The 19,588-nt window shown below is 41.1% G+C and overlaps 2 protein-coding genes across 5 annotated transcripts; both read left to right on the forward strand.

Moving 5' to 3' along the window:
- The first annotated feature begins 1,908 nt into the window (after window positions 1–1,908).
- LOC113029487 (uncharacterized) lies at window positions 1,909–6,756 on the forward strand. Of its 4 annotated transcripts, XM_080306734.1 has the most exons (4): window positions 1,920–2,080; window positions 2,912–3,097; window positions 3,513–3,574; window positions 4,506–6,756. In XM_080306734.1, exon 4 carries the CDS (start codon window positions 4,541–4,543, stop codon window positions 5,741–5,743), a length of 1,203 nt encoding a protein of 400 aa, XP_080162860.1. In that variant the 5' UTR covers window positions 1,920–2,080; window positions 2,912–3,097; window positions 3,513–3,574; window positions 4,506–4,540; the 3' UTR covers window positions 5,744–6,756. The 4 variants fall into 4 exon arrangements, with proteins under 4 accessions (XP_080162859.1, XP_080162860.1, XP_026036161.2 ...); XM_080306733.1 differs by lacking the exon at window positions 3,513–3,574 and having other exon boundaries at window positions 1,909–2,080; XM_026180376.2 differs by lacking the exon at window positions 3,513–3,574 and having other exon boundaries at window positions 1,931–1,953.
- Window positions 6,757–10,550: 3,794 nt separating this feature from the next.
- Window positions 10,551–18,227, forward strand: LOC113029507 (uncharacterized). Its single transcript, XM_026180396.2, has 4 exons — window positions 10,551–10,789; window positions 13,081–13,186; window positions 14,110–14,790; window positions 16,455–18,227. The coding sequence occupies exons 2-4, from the start codon at window positions 13,169–13,171 to the stop codon at window positions 17,070–17,072; spliced, it is 1,317 nt and encodes a 438-aa protein (XP_026036181.2). The 5' UTR covers window positions 10,551–10,789; window positions 13,081–13,168; the 3' UTR covers window positions 17,073–18,227.
- The last annotated feature ends 1,361 nt before the right edge of the window (window positions 18,228–19,588 follow it).

Consider the following 19,588-nt stretch of genomic DNA (forward strand, 5'->3'; position numbering starts at 1 on the left):
TATAACCTCACCAGTTTCAATAAATGTGTCAATGAAAGATTACAATGATAAATCATAAATGATACAACAGTAATATTGATTATGAATATAAAATAATATTTCATCTCGACATTACCCACCTCTGTCCAAGAGTGAATGTTAGAACAAGTTCAGAATCGGCAACTGACCTCACAATAGTGTCAGACTCATTGGCAGGTATTTGTTCATGGCAGGTACCGACCGTAGGTAAAGACCGCTATCCTATGACTGAGATAGAGCTGAATGTAGAGAAACATGACAAAGGGGGTGTTTAGAAGTGGTGTTGCAGTACTGCTGATTGGTAAACATTTAGATTAGTCAGTGACCAGGAAATACAAAAGATTGATATAAATGTTGAGGTTGCTGATTAAATTCTTCTACTTGTAATGCAGTCTCAGAGGTGGCAAATCGGGCGATAAGGTCTTAAGATCAAGCTTTTATATTTGAGGCAATTAGCCAAAATAAAGCCCATCTTATCAAAGGAGTGTTATGAGACAGCATAACTGAGTTTAAAACTTATCTGAAAACATACTGATTTGCTGAAGCCTTTGGCACTATTTTAAGGGGTTGACTCAACTTTCTTTAAAAACATTTTTAATGAAATTATTTTATTTTGTTTATTTGTTTATTTGTTTAAATCTACCTGTATATATACAGTACTTTTTAAAGCGCTATATAAACGTTAACATAAAACCATATAAATAAAGCTGGTACGGTCAGATGGATGGAATAAACGAGGAGTATGGATGTCCAATCTTGAGGAATGGAGAGGCAAGAGCAGTAAAAAATGAGGAGAAGGCAAATGTGTTGGCAAAAACGTTTGTTAAAATCCACAGTTCAGGCAATATTAGTGAAGAAGGGTGAAGAGGAAGAGTAATGCCATCATAGAGAATAGGGCTTTACTGAAACAGATAGAAGATACGGATGATTTATTAAATCACTTTAAAAAAGAGGTTGTGGTTGTGCCCATACATGAACCAAGAAAGGATGATACAAATCCAGGAAATTACAGTCTCATAGCTTTAACATCTGAGTTGGGAGTTCGCCTTGTAATCGGAAGGTTGCCGGTTCGAGCCCCGGCTTGGACAGTCTTGGTCGTTGTGTCCTTGGGCAAGACACTTCACCCGTTGCCTACTGGTGGTGGTCAGAGGGCCCGGTGGCGCCAGTGTCCGGCAGCCTCGCCTCTGTCAGTGCTCCTCAGGGTGGCTGTGGCTACAATGTAGCTTGCCATCACCAGTGTGTGAATGGGTGGATGACTGGATATGTAAAACGCTTTGGGGTCCTTAGGGACTAGTAAAGCGCTATATAAACACAGGCCATTTACCATTTATCTTTAAAATTACGGAGCGAATAATAAATGACAAATTAATGTGTTATATAGAAAATAAAGGATACATATCTAAACATCAAAGTGGTTTCAGAAGAGGGAGAAATACAATGGATAAAGAAAGGAGGGGACGATGCTTGTAATCAAATTCAAAGGAGAGCAGGAGAAATGAGGAGCACAGTTTGGAGTAGGCGCGAGGAGGTGGTCATTTCTAGAATAAGGTTTGGACATACTGGTTTGAACACAAAACTATTCATGACAGGGAAACATGATGCAGGGAAACGTGATCACTGCAGAGAAGGGTGAACTATAGAACGTGTTAGATTACACTGTCAGAAATATCAGGTGGAGAGAAGGTAACTGATCCAAAACCTCAGTAACATAAAAATTAAACTGGATCTTATTGATTTACTGCAAAAGGACTCAAGACGTGAGTGTTATCAGGCCCTATTCCACTTTTTAAAAGAGAGTAAACATTTGAGGAGGGCTTGAGGGTCGACACTCCATACCAGTTGGTGGCAGTAACGCACCATTTTATTGTTTGCAAACCGCCAATAAAACTTAAGAAGAAGAAGAAGAAGCAGGGGAGGAGACGAAGAAGAAGAGGTGTGCGTACTGTGCTCTTTGCTGTGTCTTGCCACAGTTTTAAAAGTAGGGCACTTGTTGAAGAACCCGTATCAAAGTATTGTGGCGACGCCTCGTGTTTAATGTAATTGATGAACGGCGTGTTGTGAGGTGTGTATTGCAGCTGCGAAGACGAACGTTCGTTCTCCTGTTATGCTGGGCTCACACTGTGCGATTTTTGGCCCATTTTGAGCCAGTTTTTGAGTCGTGCGACCGTTTTGTCGATCGGCCCGGTTTTGGCCTTCATCGTGCGTCGTGTAGTATACGTGGGGGTAACGAGAAGCGATTAACACCTCCGAGCAGCTCCCGAACATAAATCGCTTGGTCGGGAGGGTGTCACCGCAGCTTCTCGCACTGCGCACGCGCAAACACAACCGGGAAAATAGTTGGATTTACATTGCTGCTCAAACACAGCTGATCATGTTTTTCATTAGCAATTTAGCAAAGTTGATGGTGGTGGTGTGTCTGTGTGAGTGAAAGGCAGAGAGGGAGAGCGAGCGACAGAATTTCTGTTATAACCTTCATTTTATGGACGCACAGTGTGAGCACTCGGGTCGCATCAGAGCATCGGGCCGTATAGTGTGAGACTCTGCATCGTGACCTACGAACTTCTAACCCCTGCGAGTCAATCGTGCAGTTCGAGCAGAAGCTGAATAATGCGACTGAAAAAATCGCACAGCGTCTGCCCAGCTTTAGGTTACAGCTGGTAGGAAGGTGCGTTCAGTGTGTCTTTGTAAATTTAAGTTTCCATGTCAAACGACATGAAACAGTTATTTCTGGATGCGCAATTGTTCGCTGAGTTTGGTAACAATGTGTTTTTGTAAACAGCGTGATGATTTAAGTCATTTAATCTTTACAGAATATGTCAGCGAGGCTAAAAGAGCAATATTTTTATGTTTAGTAAACTGACGTTTCTAAATGTTACTGCTTTTATTTCATTAGTTCTGACGAGGACAGCTGAATGATGTTGTTGGTGAGCTTGGATTAAATCATCTCTAAACAAAGAACTTGTCCTCGTGGTGACTGACTTGGGGAGTGGAGGTCAGTGAGCCCATTGTCTCTGCTGGTCCGACTCCAACTACAAAGCCGGCCCGCTCGCCCCCTCCTGAGTCTGAGAGGAGATCCAGAGTAAGTCAGTTATAACTACACTGGTTGCTTAACTTCATCATTTTCTACAGGGTCTCTCTCTCTTAGCTCACTTTGGTTTGATTTCTGCCTTCTGTTTAGCCTCTCTGTTTGTCTGCCTCAGGAACTTAATGGTTTATCATTTGAGTTCCACTCTCTGTTTCCCTTCATATGAAGGTGATGTCTGTGGAGTGATCATGACTTCATTAAAAATCCTCTGTTTTCCTTTTCCACTTTTCTTTCATATTCTTTCTGACGTCTTTTCTTGTGTAAGCTGCTAACTCTTGTGATGGAGATTTCTTTATTTTATGTGTTGATCATATGTTTTGACAAAATGACTTTAGTAATATCTATAGTACATTTTGTGCGACTTTGTTCTACATATAGGAAAACATCAAATATGTTATTCCACACACAGATGGGTATTGTGAGTGAGTTGGACTGACACTCCCAGGCACCATGAGACATGAGGCAGTAGAGGTGGGAATCACCATACAACTCACGATACGATATTATTGCAATTTTTTAAAAATATTTTGCGATATTCAGATTCTGTACATAAAGGTAAACTTTATCAATATTCATTTTATCTAATAACAAAGTCTCACACTCAGTCTTTCTCTCATTTCAGTTTTATTGTTGACAAACTGAACGGTTTGTATTACAGTCTAGTCCAACTTAACTGAATGCAACCATCTGGTACAATTATAGCTATTTATGAAAACTATGCAGCCCCTTCAGCAACTGAAGAATTTGAAAGTAAATTAAAACAAAATATAATTTTACATTAAATAAAGTTTTAAACTTAATTAAAATAAAACATGTCTTAAATTAAAATAAGTAAACTGTCATGTTTATTGCTGCCAAAAAAAAAGTTAAACACATTTGGACAGTGAAGGAATGTCAGGATTCTTGCTCAGAAAAAGGATCAACATGAAGTCAGATCATGTTCCAGTCCACGAAAAAATTGTTTGTAACAAAATATCGATTTCTGCTGTCCCTGTATCGATACATTATTAGCAAACAAAATATCACGATACTACACAGTATCGATTTTTCCCCCACCCCTATTAGGCAGATAGTGAGACTCCTTCTCCTTATCTCCAGGGAGGAGGTGTTGAGATGAAAATATTTGAAGTGCCTCAATTCTATGCTGTATATGAACTAAAATGCCATATAACCGTATAGTGTAGTATTAAGTGGACATGGCCCTGAAAAATAAAGACATTAGACTACGTGTCCTTGGGGGGTAGAAAGCTGTAGACCAGCGGTCCCCAACCTTTTTTGCACCACGGACCGGTTTATGTCTGACAATATTTTGACGGACGGCTTTGTGAGGTAAGAGGGGGCACTTGTGGATGAGCTGAAGATATAGACCTGATGTCACTGTTTGGGTTCTTTGTCATTACAGGAGAAAGAAGTGAAAGCAGGCCCAAACCTCAGCACATGGATGACATCAACCAAAAACATCCAGCACCAGAAAGTAAAGATGAGCCAGCGGCGATCCCTGTGGAAAAGACTTTTCCTGCTATGAAGCAGCCCAGAAGACGCAAGCGCGCCAACAGGGAGGACAGAAGCTTGAGCTGTGATCAGTGTGGAAAGGCTTTTACTCAGAAAGGTCACTTGAAATCACATCAGCTGATCCACACCGGTGTGAAACCATTCAGCTGTGATCAGTGTGGGAAGACCTTTACTCTTAGATGGAGCTTAAAATTACATCAGGTCATCCACACTGGATTTAAAGCTTTCAACTGTGATCAGTGTGAAAAGTCTTTTACTCTGAGATGCACCTTAAAAAGACATCAGCTGATCCACACCGGTGTGAAGCCATTCAGCTGTGATCAATGTGGAAAGACCTTTAGTCTAAGATGCAACTTAAAAAAACATCAGCTACTCCACACCGGTGTGAAACCATTCAGCTGTGATCAGTGTGGGATGTCTTTTACTCGAAAAGGTCACTTAAAGAGACATTATATGATCCATGTTGGAGGTAAATCATTTATCTGTGATCTGTGTGGAAAGGCTTTTATGGATAGAGATCACTTAGAGAGACATCAGGGCATCCACAGTGAAGTTAAACCTTTCACCTGTGATCAGTGTGGAAATTCTTTTACTCAGAAGAGCAACTTAAAAGCACATCAGCTCATCCACAGTGGATATAAACCGTTTGGCTGTGATCAGTGTGGAAAGGCTTTTACTCAGAAGAGCAACTTAAAAGCACATCAGCTCATCCACAGTGGATATAAACCGTTTGGCTGTGATCAGTGTGGAAAGGCTTTTACGTCTATGACTGGCTTAAACTCACATCAGCTCATCCACTCTCGAGTTAAATCATTTGTATGTGGTGACTGTGGAAAGGCTTTTACTCGTATGACTAGCTTAAAATCACATCAGCGCACCCACTCTCGAGTTAAATCATTTGTATGTGATCAGTGTGGAAAGTCTTTCATCCATTACAAAAGTCTATTGAGCCATCAAAAGACCCACAAAGTGTCCTCCTGTGAGAAAAGTGGCAGACCAATGGGACATTACCCTGACGGGGTTCATTTGAACACAGTGGGAGAAACGGGGGTTCTGAACAAAAGTTCTTCTGGATGCTGCGTCAAACTTAAAAAGCTTGAGATCAGGCTTCACAGAATTCAGCTTTAATTTCCTGAGAAAGTCAGAGCTTCACTGTCTTTGTAGATCTAGTGAAAACATGAAAGGGTGCAAAAAGAGGCACTGTGGTACTGCATGATGAAGTCAGAAGTGACAGAGAAGTATGTGAGCGTGGTTCAGGACATGTTTGTGTGGTAGCAGTGACTACCACACATACTTGGGTTGAAGGTGGGGGGAGGATTACATCAATTCTGAGCGCCTTCTTCCTTTTTCAAAGAGAGGGCAATACTCAGGAAAGGATGATGACAATAGAGCTGCAAGACAGGATGGAAAGAAAAAGAGTTTAAGAGAAGATCATGAATGTTGTGAAGCGATCGAGCCGCGATTACAAAATCTTAGCTTATGGAGTTAGTTATCCCAACACAAGTTTAGCAAGTTACACTTCACTGGCTGTGTCCACAAACAGCATGCAGAGCAAACATTACTCCCATCATCTGATCACAAGAAAAGCAAAATGTCAGAAGAGTTCACCTTCTGGGTCAAACTGTCAGACCTGTTACTGTTTATTTGGCTGTTCATTGTGAGGTAATTATCAGTGGCAGTGCTGCGCCACTTCTGTTGTAACTCACAGGAAATGTGTTTTAAATGGGCTCTATTGTCACAAAACACGGAGTGTACAGGTAACAGAACCCCAAAAGCATACTCAGTACACCCAAGCTCAGAACTATGTACAAGTTTTATATAACTGAGGAATCTTCTAACACAGCTAAGGGAACCAAAATTATATTTAAATGTTCATTTGCTATTTCATCTAGGGTTTGAGAGTTTGAGAGTAACGAAATTTCTATTCTCTGTATGTCCTGTACATGTGGCAGAATTGACAAATAAAGTTGACTTTGACTTTGAAAAAGTAAGGCTCATGCCGCGGGGGACGAGGTAATGTGTAAAGTTTTCAGTGGTCTGTGTTTTCTTACAGGATGTGAGTGTGTTTTGCTCCATGAAGAGACAAACCTACATTCTTTTTTTTATGTTGCAATAAAAATATTTTTATTGTAAGTCATAAATGTGTGTCATTTATGATAAAACTGACTTGCTGTCCCTTTGTTCCCGTGTACCTAAGTAATTGTGGGTAATATCTTGATGCATGCTCAATCATCCAGGTAAGGAAATCCCAGAAGTAGATTCTGTTCATCCATGCATAATGAATAATGAAGGCTGTTAATCATTAGCATGCAAAGTGTCATGACCACTGATCACTAAATCCACTATTGGAGTGTACATTGTCCGCTCCATTCATAGCTGAATGCATCACATTTACTTCTCCACATTTTGTACCAGAAGATTCACCAGCCTTTAGAAGACAGTGGTCCCGAACCAGAAATGGTAAAGTCGCTGTGTATAAGAGCAAGGATATTTTATACAGTGGCTTGCAAAAGTATTCGGCCCCCTTGAACTTTTCCACATCTTGTCACATTACAGCCACAAACATGAATCAATTTGATTGGAATCCCCCTTCCCCCGCCACACACACATAAAACATATTAACATAAAAGTGTTGTCGGAACCATACTGAATTTCCCCAAAAACACACACACACACATATGAAGAGAGAGAGAGTATACATAGTATGCAAACGGCTACCAAACAGCCATCATAATTCGTCATACAATGAGAACAGGACAAATCAACAACTGACACTGACTAATTAATATTAAAATCTGTAACATAACATATTGTTTTGAGTTTAGTCCGTTACTGTTACTATTTTTACCATTTCTTCTTGGAGCAACTGTAACCCACATTATTTCCTTAGGGATTAATAAAGTATTCTGACTCTGATTGTTTCAGGATGAGCTGCCATTATCCAATCACACGTCTGCTTACCTGTAGCTCGTTTCTCCTCCTCTTCTTTTGAATGAATGAATGAATGAATGCTTTATTGGCCATATGCAGGTTGCCCCACAGAGGAATAGGACCCCCCCCCCCCCCCCCCCCGACTTACACACACAACAACAAGACAACACAAGGGAATACAGTCGGAGACCGGCAGCGTTGAGAGAATAACACTGAAAAAATTACACAACATTGGGAAAAGTACAAGAGGAAAAAAAGAGACCTCTTCACAAGCTGGGCAACCTATGGGAGGACAGCATGAGAACAGGAAACAAAAAAACTCCTCTGCACAGAGAGCACATTAATGTCCACATCACAACATCAGAGCACATGACAAGCCACAGGGGATGGATAAGGGGGTGGGGGGTGATTCGAAGGAACACAGCAGTCGTCCTGCACCATGCTATCATTTCAGCGCGGCACGCAGACCCGCTGCCTTCCCCCGCAGGAACAAGCATCGAAGGCGTTTGGAAGGGAGGGGGATGAGTGCGTGCTTATCAGTGTAAGTGTATGTGTGTGCGTGTCCAGAGTTCAGCTGAGACAGTGTCCTTCGCTGTATCAGGCTAAGTAAACAGTCCTCCAGCCGATCCTGGTGTCCTTCATGGGATGGGAAGAATAGTCATCACACAGTCGTTATCAGGGAGTTGTTTTGGTCGGCTCCAGCCTTGGGCCTAGCAGCTGGCGCCGTGGTGTCCAAATGTTGAATATTGTTGATTTCTCCTTTATGCGAGCAGCGAATTTAGCACTCTGACACTGGGGCCTCGATTTCCCGTTGGAGCGCTGCGAGCCTCCCCATGATGGTATCAAGCTTCTGTTCCGTGGTGTTGTCATTCTTTTGGTTCTGAGACCCCACAGCTGCAGTGAGCCGTTCCGCGATGTTATCCAACTTTCGCTCAAGGGTGTTATTGTGAGCAGGCCCCTCTCTGATGTATCCCATCATACGCTCAATGGTGTTGGTTTGAGTCTTCACGGCAGCTGTAAGCGTCTCCAAGGTGTTAACCATGCTGCGTTCGGTGTGGGAGGCCGCGCCTCGTCCCATCGCTTCAATTCCAGCGGTCAGCTTAGGGGGAGTTTGAACAGCTGGTTCCGCTCTCTTATTTCTCCGATAAGTCAGGGCCAAGCCAGCTCCGATCAGCAAGAACCCTGTTATCATGGCAAGAACCCTGTTATCACCCTTTTCTATTTTTTCTAAACTGAGCACCTGATGGCTTTGAACTTTTCTTGTACATCTTCCATTGGTTTTAATTTTGCACTCCAGTATGAACACCCATCCCTCAACTCGAGGATCACCACAACATAACCTAACAGACCTACACCTTAGTTCACAGATTCCCTTTGTGTAGGTTTTATTTCTGGGATTTCACACAACCCAGGATTCAAATCATGAATACATGATGGGCTTGGATTTACATCATTATGAATGAAATGTGCTCTATCTGGAAGCAGCCGGCCCCGCCCCTTTCGACAGGTTGTGTGTGAGACTTTAAATCATCAAACTGTAAATTATACATTTTAAATTGTTATTGATCCTTTACCCCGAGTCCTAATGTGTATATTTATTTTCTTACTCTTCTTATATTTATTGTTTGTTTACTTGCACTGCTGTAACTGGAGCCTCGTCGTCTCGTCTCTCTGGACTGTCTGTAGCGGAGATGACAATAAAGTTTACTTTGACTTCAGCAGCGAGCAGGAGCACCGAGGAAAAACATGGGTGCAAATTATAAGTCTGTATCATGATGTCTGGTGTTTTAGTGTTTGTTGATTTGTTTTTATTTTGTTTTTATTTTGCGAGTCGGTTATTAGATGCTGCTCCAGCCGGTCAGAGAATCCCCCGCCGCCCCGCCCTCTCCTTTCTGTGCCGCAAGCAGCAGGCGCACCTCGCAAACGGAGGGCGCCCTTACTCCCAGCAAATGGGCGATAGAAAAACGATTGGTGCCCATGCCATTCCCAATATGCGCTGGCTGATGTTGGAGCAGCATGAGTACGAGCAATTATTTATTTATTTTTGCCGATGCCCACTAGGGCAACCGCCCGTATCAAAAACCGCTACTGGTTACAGTGATGGTTCATGCACTTCATATAAAAGCAGACCAAACAGATGTGCAGGTGACTTCGGGTCACTTCAGACAGGGTCAGTGAATGTCTCATTCAAAAAAACTGTGGGGAATGAAATGGGATAGTCCTTAATTAATACGTTTAAGCCTCTGGAAATAGGGACTGTGTTTGAAGTAAATTAAACATCTGCACTTGATTGGAAATCCGCTGTGGTTTTGTACAGAGGCTAAACTGGTGTATGTGTTCATAATTTGTAAACTGAAGATAATTAATCTCAGAAATCATGACACAATATGGAGCCCGCATAAGCTGCATTTACTAGCATCAGGAATACCCGTCCTGTAGTAACTCAGTATCAGATCGATACTGTTGCGACTTTCATCCATAAATAAAGCCGCGGCCGGCTGAGTTGGTTGTGTCCCTGTGACGCGCCTCCAATAATCCATATGAGTCGGACTTGTACTTTGCGCATTTATTTTAAGAACAAAACAAAAACAAACGTTTGCGCTTTCAATCAATTTACAAATAGCGCATGGATTAACTGGTGTGCCAAAAAATGACGCTCAACAGAAAAGTTTGCCCACATCCACTCACCCAACACACCTGCATCAGGTAAATAGACTGTGACCACACCCACATGCCATCACCTAAGACGCAGGTAAAGCTATACACCTGTGCCACCGTAACAAATAAGCAAAACATAAACATTGACTTTGGCTCTTACAGATACCAAAGCTGTTACGACTCTGCTAATCACAGTTCAATCAAGTTCACTTCTCCATCCCTGAGGGATCCTCTTGGTCATACCGTATTTTAATAAGAAGAATCGGATTTGATATTCTCCGCATGCTCATTGGACAGGAGCCTGTCAATCACAAATTATTAGCCAATGAGCAAGCCGTTTCACAGCCAGATCCGTGCTTCCAAAGTTACGTGGGTTTTCTATCACCAAGATGGCGACCGCGGAAACGCTCGTCCCGATGCTTTCAAACGGCTTCAGAAAACAGCGCGTGGCGTCACCTGTAGCTACGATCGCACCTGACAACCGCGTGAACCACGTGGGTCTCTGCTCCCTGATCTGTTTCGTGTGTTTGGAAAGAGTTGCAGCTTCATCGCGGAGTTTCTCTCGGTTTGTGGGCTCATCTAAAGGTAAGCACCGAGCCAACTTTACTGTGAGTTCAGTTCATGTTGAGTTTAGCTCCTGAATGAGGTCTTCTGCTGCTCTCCTCGGTGTCTGTTCACAGTTTATTGTGAACACGTTGAGAGAAGAGTGAGAGAGTGTTTGGAGAAAAACACCAACTAACCATTAGCTCAGCATGCTGGGAGAAGTTGAGTGTTTGCTGTGATGCACAGGAAGATGTTAACAAAAACTAATGAAACAGAGATGAAAGTAAACCGTGTTCATATTTGAAAGCACAGAGAATAAAATATATTGTGGTGGTTAATGTGCAGCTCTTGGTGATTTGGGAGAATCATGTTTTTAATCGTGTTGTGGATTAAATGTTGGGTTTGATTTCATTTTGTCTACATGCATGTTGTAGAGAAGTTGGAGCAGAAAAGTCTTTTCATTGTCCCTGCAGCTGTTTTTCTGCCTGCACCAAACCTCTACAGCCTCATTTCTATTTGAAGTGATAACAGGAAATGGATGAGAGCGATCTGCTGCAGTATCAGGGTCACTATAAACTTTATTGTCCAGCTGCTGTGGATGAACACATGAGAGGAAGTGAACTCCTAAAATGATCTGCAGACAGCAGTGAGAGTGATGAGGAGAGAATAGAGATACCAGTAACAACACATAAGACAAAACACAAACTGCAGGAGACAAAAAGAAAGACATGCACCGGTGACTGCGGTCTGTGTGTTGAGGCCAGGAGAAAATTAGGCTTAAGCTGAAATTGGGGAACTCGGCTATCTATACTCCAAAAGCCAGGGAGGTTGTTTGCAGGGGAGTTACTAAATTTTTAAAACCCAACTTGGAAATATCACATTTTTACTTGATAGCAGCAGGTGTTAAAATTATTGGTCATATTTTGTGGCAGGATGCCTAAATAACATTAAATGTTTAAATGTGTCCATTTTAAAGTTTGAGAGCTCTACTGGACAGCTGTGAGGTTACAAATGAAGAGCGTGTTATGTGCAACAATGTAGCAATTTTACTGTTACACTTTGATTCTCTTTACAGACTTGTCATCTGCATTGTATCACCGTCTGATAAGGTCGCTTATTAGAGTATTGTGCACTCATAGGGGTCATTTTGATGCCCGATATGCCTGTTTTTGTGAGCATGTACAGAGCTAGGAGTAAAAGCCCAGCTTAAGAGGAAGCTGATATTCACTGTTTCTATGTAGCTAGCTACACAAATCTGGTTAATGTTTGCAAACATGCTGTCTTTTAGGCTATATCAGAATCAGAAAGACTTTATTTATCCCCAAGGAGCAATTAATAAAGCCTCACATAGAAGCTGCAACTCCACTGAGCATGTGCATGTGTTTGTGCATGTCCGCCAGACTCAGGGAGATGCACCAATGTGCTATGGGAGGGGTGAGATGGGACAGAAGACACACCGAGTTTAATAATAACAAAGAACGCAGCAGTGACACATTAACACATGTGGATTAAAAAAAGAGGTGTGTGAAGACGTGCTCATTGCATCATGGGAAGGCCTTAGCAGCATGAGCCTGTTGCAGCATAACTAATGAAGCATTCAGGGTCACTTGATCCAACATTAACTATAAGTTTTATTAAACAGGAGAATTTTAAGTAAGTTTTTTGTTATTCGAGTTTTTATTCGGGAAATACAGGCATGAATGCACTTTTGGCTCATCATTTCATCATTTTAAAGTAACAAAACCGAGAAGGAAAGAAAAATGTCTGGGCCTTGTCGTACAATGGGTACACTAAAGTTTGACTTTGCAAAAAACTGTGTTTCAGGCTAAAAAGTTCTGTGGTTCAAAAAAACCTATGAAAAGCACTTTTTTATACTTGTGTTAGGTTTTGTATAGAAATGACACAAAATTCAATCTCGGGCTAAATGTGATGTAAAAAGTTTACACTGACATCCATCTTGATCAAAGATGAGTGTTGTGAAGCTTATCTCAAAAGTAGAATCTGCCTACCAAATCCAAACTGGGAGCTAGTTCTGCAGCAGAGAGGGGCAACAGGAGGTTGAAAGCTGAAGTCTCTGCCTCCCATTCTACTTTCAAATATCATAAGAACGGCAAGTAAACCTGCAGCAAAGTGGTCTGCAGTGGAAACATGGTATTTTGAGGTCATTAAGATGGGGCCGGATTATTCAAGACCTTGTATGTGAGGAGGAAGATTTAAAATTCACTTCTCGATTTAACAGAGAGTCAATGAAGGGACGCCAGTGTAGTATTCTCTCTCTTTGTAGTCCCTCTCAGTAGTCTCGTTGTCTAATAAAAATCTGTTCTTTGTCCCAGCTGATCAGCAGGAGGAGAAGAGTCTGACGGAGCAGCAGAGAAAGATTTTCAGCTATTTGGTCTCAGCTGACTCACTACAAAGGAAACAATGAGTTTCGCAGAAAAGGTGAGAAAAATATCAGTTTCTCTGTTGGTGAATCTGGGTGCACTTCATCGGCTCTCAAATCTAAACTGGGAGCTGGTTCCACATCGGCTGCTGTGTGTTAGCCCCAGGCTACACATTCATACCTATACAAACAAGAATCAAGTTAATAGATGAAATAAGAAGATCACACATTAACAGGACACTAAAATAGCAGATTAAGAAAATTGAAATTCATATTAAACCCCCAAATTTTAAATGTAATAATTTCCCATTTAAACATAATCTGATCTACAAACATCTGAGTGACAGCCCTGGTCTTTATGAGAAATATTGTGAAGTCTTTAAAGCTCCCATTTCGACAATATCATAGGATTAAAACAGTGGAGTGCCACCCAACAACTCTCAGCTGATCAGCAGTGAAATATGACTAGAAGTAGAGAAAATAAACAGGATAGTAGCTGGATACGTTTTCATGGTCCAGTATTGTTCTGATTTTCTTTTTCCCCTCCCTCTGGCAGTCAGGTAATTTTCTGGGTATTGAGATTGAGTTTGTAGCATCGTGATAATCCTGCTTTAATCAGCTTCACTCTACTAATTACTGCTTGTTCTGGGTGGGGATGAGAAACATAAGAGAGATGATATTTACCACTTTTAGTTGCTTCTTTGTCATAAGGGGTCTGGTATAGTTTTAATTAATATCTCAATCTAAACACTAGGTATAGCCATTTACAGATATTCTAATGGTTAAGTTATGGAAAAATGAATAATTGATAGTAAAGTATGCTCCTGTCACCAGAAGGTTGGGGTAATCCACAAGGTATTTGGCAACTGCCATGATTCAACATCAGGTTTAAAGCTCGTGTTAATGGAGGAAGTTTGAAGGTTGAGTTTGTTCCACGACTGCATTTCACTCACTGCCTCTGTTTGTATCTCTGTCACTGCAGGACCAACATGGAGCGAGAAGTCAGCGCTCTCAGGAGGCCGACAAACCTCACAGAAGAAAGAGAGACAAAACATACACCTGTGACGATTGTGGGAAAGGTTTTACCTGGAAGGTCTCATTAAAAAAACATCAAGTCATTCACACTGGAGAGAGACCGTTTAGCTGTGACTTGTGTGGAAAGTCTTTTAGACAGCCTGGAAGTTTAAAAAGACACCAGCTCATTCATAGTGGAGTTAAAGAACATACTTGCAATCAGTGCGGGAAGTGTTTCTCTCGGAAAGAAGGGTTGGAAGAGCACAAACGTATCCACAGTGGCGTTAAACAGTACAGCTGTGATCAGTGTGGTAAAGTCTTTGCTCACCGTAGCGGCTTATGGACTCATCAAGTTGCCCACTCTGGAATTAAGGCATACAGCTGTGAGGTTTGTGGAAAAACCTTCAGCCAAGTAGGGCACCGAAATGCACACCTACGCATTCACACCAAAGAGGATGTGTACTACTGTGAACAGTGTGGAAAAGTGTTTATGACAAACAGAGACTTAAAAATCCACAAATTCACTCACACTGGAGAGAGACCTTATAAATGTGACGTGTGCGATAAGGCTTTTAAAGATCCAAGTTCCCTCAAAGCGCACCAACAGATCCACACCAGGAAGAAACTCTACAAGTGCAGTTACTGCGAGGTATGTGTTTACATTTTTATCTTGTAATTTTAGTGTTTGAACAACTCTGCTTATTAAATTTTGTTACAATATTAGCAACTATGCTGTATGTACAGGAGATTCATCACATTTCAATATCATTTTTTGTTTTGTTTCTTTCATGATTAGGTCAACAAAACAAACCTTTATGTAACTATATTATTTAATGGCACTTTCATGGTATTAAAAGATTATTTCTGTAAAAATGTGGCTGTATGTGAGTTTACAGTTACTCATTTTCTGTCTGGTCTACATAGAATAAAAAGAATTGTAGTGTCATTATAAAGATATAAGACTTAAAAAACAACCACAACTAAATAGTCTACTCTCAAGTAGGCTGTTTGGCTGTGATGCCACTGCTGGTTGTTAACATTAATGTTTTCATAACACTTCCATTACAGCTGGTAAGTGGGCCTTAGAAACTGTCCACACCTAAACTTTTGAGGCACAAATTCTTCTGTCTCCGTTCAAAACACATTTTAGTTATCTTTGACGCACCTGAGGGATTTACTATGAGGGAATTTCAACCACTGTCAGAGATCAAGTTTTCCGCTTCAGCTTCTGTACGAGGTCATATAAAAAATGTCAACCATAAAAAGATCCCCATGAGTGCCACCTAATCTAATCGAAGACATTGTCCAATGATGATAAAGTGGTGAAATATAAAGAAAATAAAAGTGTAACACTAAATTTCTACATAATTGTAAAAATATTAGATTAATATTGCAAAGAAACATTAAGTTTGTTATTTCAAGTGACAATTTTAGAGTAATGGTGCATTCACTGGTCGTGTGCGCATTCGCACCTCGAAGCACGTCCAAAGCGAACTGGTCAGGCTTTAAAATATGCAATTTTCATGCCCGTGAAGCGGAAATGTGGGAGGAAGTAGTGCCAGATGGCAGCTGTCGATCTAGCGTTTGAAGAGAGGGTCTCCCTTCTCTATTCACCGTGGAGAGCAGAGCAGTGGCGTAAAGGACGCTTTACACATTAGTCATTACAAAAATTTATTTGAAACAATATTAAGATGCTCAAACTGAAAAACATTAAACATGAATATATAAAATATAACTATTTACAGAGAGACAGGAATAAAAAGGACCCAGCTTAAAGTGGAAGAGCCTCAGGGAGAAGGAGGAGAAAAATAAGAACATTGTTTCTGCCCTGGAGGCTCCTGATTGGTTTTCGCGGCGCGACTTGACGCTGGAGTTCAGATTTTTCCAACTCAAGCGGTAGACGCAATAAGCGGGAATGCACAAAATGCACCACACAAAATGCAGTGCGTATTTTACTTCGCGCTTCAAACGCATCAGCCAGGCTTCTTTTTGCGCGAATCAGGCAGAAAAGTGTTTTTTGCGATGCAAATCTGTCGCGCTTCATCACGCTCCTCCATTGACTTTACATGTTAACCTGAAGCTCTGGTCGCTTCTAATGCGTTCACACCGAACGCATTAGTTGAAAGTACATGAGTGTTATTGTTGTATTCTTTTTGGTATACCTACAATAACTATATTTTACTTTTTAGTTATCACTGACATAGTAAAATGTAACTGGACATTGGCAGAGATTCTCTTAATTTCAGGCAACCTTCAGGAAAAAAGATTTTGAAGAAATTCCCTGACTCTGACTGTGTTTGTGTCTTTGTTTAGAAGCAGAGCGACACAGATGGATCCAGTTCTCAACCCTGTCATCACTGTGGTGGTGGGAAAGCGTTTCATTGTGACATTTGTGGAAAAACTTTCAATTGGCAAAGGAGCCCAAAAATACATCTACGTAGACACACTGGACACAAACTCAAGTACTGCAAAGAATGTGGGAAAGGCTTCCCCACAGCAGGCGAATTAAAGCGCCATGAACTCATTCACAGTAGCATTAAAATGAACCTCTGTGACCAGTGTGGGTCATCCTTCACCACTGCAGGTGAGCTTAAAGCTCATAAACGAGTCCACACAGGAGAGAAACCATACAAGTGCAGACACTGTGACAGAAGCTTCTCTCGTGCAAATACTCGTAATGATCATGAACGTACACACATTGAAGGAAACTTCAGCTGTGACCAGTGTGACAAGAGCTTCAAGAATCTCAGTTCATACTCCAAACACAAACGATCGCACTCTGCAAATAAGCTATTTCAGTGTGACCAATGTGCAAAACCGTTCACTTCATTATCTGCTCTGACCAAACATCTGCATGATCATGCAGGACTAAAATCTTTGCTGCCATTGGATCACAACAAATCTGAACAGACAGAAAGAACCTCTTCCTGATCAGGCTCCACATAGTTCTGACTGTTTACCCCTGTAAAGAGTCAGCTAATGTCACACCTGGTTCTTATGACATAGCTATGACTTTTGGACTGGCAGTGATACTCTTTGTATTTAATAAGTGGCAACCATTGAAAACTACAGACATTCACCACCAACAGGAGGTGCCATATGGGTTTAGTGCTATTTGGACCAGGTGGTAGTCAGAGGCCCTGGCGTTCTGAGCTGTGGCATACATGACTAACCATGGGACCAGTATAATTTTAAATTTGAACTAGACCTGGGCTGTACTTCTGTGTAATACTTATTTACAGTGGTGGCCCGCAGAAGTAAAAGCCTTTGTCCCAGCAATCAGTTTACTCCCTTCGAGCAAGTGCTTTGGCCACAGTGGGAAGGAAAAAGTCCCTGGGATGAAGAAGAGACATAAACATGCTGTGGAAGAGAACCAAAGATTAATGAAAGTTTTTCATTTTAACATGGATGAGTTGCTCAGTGGAAACCAAATGTACCTACAAATAATCGAATCTAACCTGAACCTGAAGCCATTCGATATTTTATTTTGATAAATATGGCAGCACTGAGACTCATTTCCTGACTCGTTTTTTTCAGTTAATTCAAATGATTTAATCTTTTAGTTTTGGTTTCTAATTTAGGCTCAGTTCGTTTCATGTAACCTTGCCCACATGTTAGTTTGTAGCTATATTTAATTAACTTTAAAGTTTGTCTTATTAAATGTTTCGGTGTGAAAAATAAAGAAATAATCGTATATTATCGTTACAGCCATTGGACCCATCCTACAATCCTACACTCAATCCTGCTTATGTTGGTGACTTTATTTCACTCAAGGTCACTTTAAATCACTCATACTGTAAACTGTAAAGCTGCTACGTTGGTCATTTTAAACCACTTCAAGGTCACTTTAAATCACAATTCTAAATTGTAAAGTTAGACTGAAATTAACCTTTTTTTTTTACCTCAAAGTGTATATTTACTCCCCTTACCTTAGTCTTATAGTGTATATTTATTCCTACTCTTCCTATATTAATTGTTGTTCTTTTTGCACTGAATGGAACTGGAGCCTCGTCGTCTCATCTCTATATACTGTACTGTATATAGCAGAGATGACAATAAAGTTTACTTTCGCTTTAAAACGAAAAACTATTTCAATGTCTTTTGCTCTATAAACGTGTCTCATGCAGTCTGGTTCGCCTCGAGGTCAATCCAAAATTCTCCATTGATTAGTGCATTGGGGCAGTAACTGAAATTAGCACGGTTAACAGTGAAAACCTTATGAATCTATGATGTATCCATATCAAACATGTAGTCCTAATCCGCCCTGGGTCCAGCATCTGTAGTTTGGTTTCACCAGGTTGAGGAGGTTTGGCCTTTTTCTCGTCTTTTTGATCTGTAAACGGGAGCCTGACAGACAAGTGATGGAAAAAGGTTTGAAAACCAACTCTGTCTCATGCATGTTTTATTGGTGTCTATTGACATACAGTAAACATTTTTTGTGTCTTAGATAAAAGAGTTCAATCCAAAGTTAAAGCAAGATTCAAGTCCATAAATTATGAAATAACTGATGGTGAAATAAAATTAACTAGAACTCAGAGTAGAACTTATAAAGCCATAATGTGGTGTGAAGATAAATAAATAAATAAATGAATTTCCATAACCAAGATCTATGCCAGGGGTGTCCAAAACCTGGCCTCAAGGGCCGGTGTCCTGCAGGTTTTAGATGTATCTTTGATCCAGCACAGCTGATTTAAATGGCTAAATGACCTTCTCGATATTTCTTGAAGTTCTCCAGAGGCCTGGTAATGAAACAATCATTTGAATCAGGTGTGTTGACCCAGGGTGAGATCTAAAACCTGCAGGTCATTGACCCTTGAGGCCTGGAGTGTGCTGCCAGCTAAATCTAAGCTTTATCACTCTGACTTTCCCACACTGTCAAACTCTTTGTGTTATCACTGGTCTAGTTCCGCCTTCACCAGACCAATCAGCAGTCATGCCCCATACTTTAAATCTAACCTTGCATCTGCCATTGGCCTTTACAGACGCCTTTGTGCAACCCACCCCCTCCTCTTCTTTGCCCTTCTTCACTCAGGCTCCATATAAACCACCTTCGTCTCCACCATCAGGATCTAGGCTCTTAGGGGTCCTACTCTAATCCCTTTCACAGCTGGGGTCCGTTCTGCCAAGACATACCATCAGAGGCTAACTGCCAAACACGTCTATCTAAATTATGTTCATCGATAATTCTGTCTTTGACAGAAAAAGGAACAGAAATCCTATAAAGTGAGATTAAATGTGTCACATTGTCAGTAGTTGGTGCCTGCATATATTTCCTCTTCCTGTTGAAGAAAGGTGTAAATCCTCCTTCATTAAGACTTTCTGTGAATCAAGTCAAATGTAGTCATGATGATCTCTAAGGTTGCAGTACAGCAAACCTGGAACAAATGCAAACTGGATTATGGTGAACCTTAAACTCACATTTTAAGATTATAGTCTTTTTACAGCAT

This window comes from Astatotilapia calliptera, chromosome 9 (genome assembly GCF_964374335.1).
Source record: "Astatotilapia calliptera chromosome 9, fAstCal68.1, whole genome shotgun sequence".
In the NCBI taxonomy this organism is placed as follows: Eukaryota; Metazoa; Chordata; class Actinopteri; order Cichliformes; family Cichlidae; genus Astatotilapia; species Astatotilapia calliptera.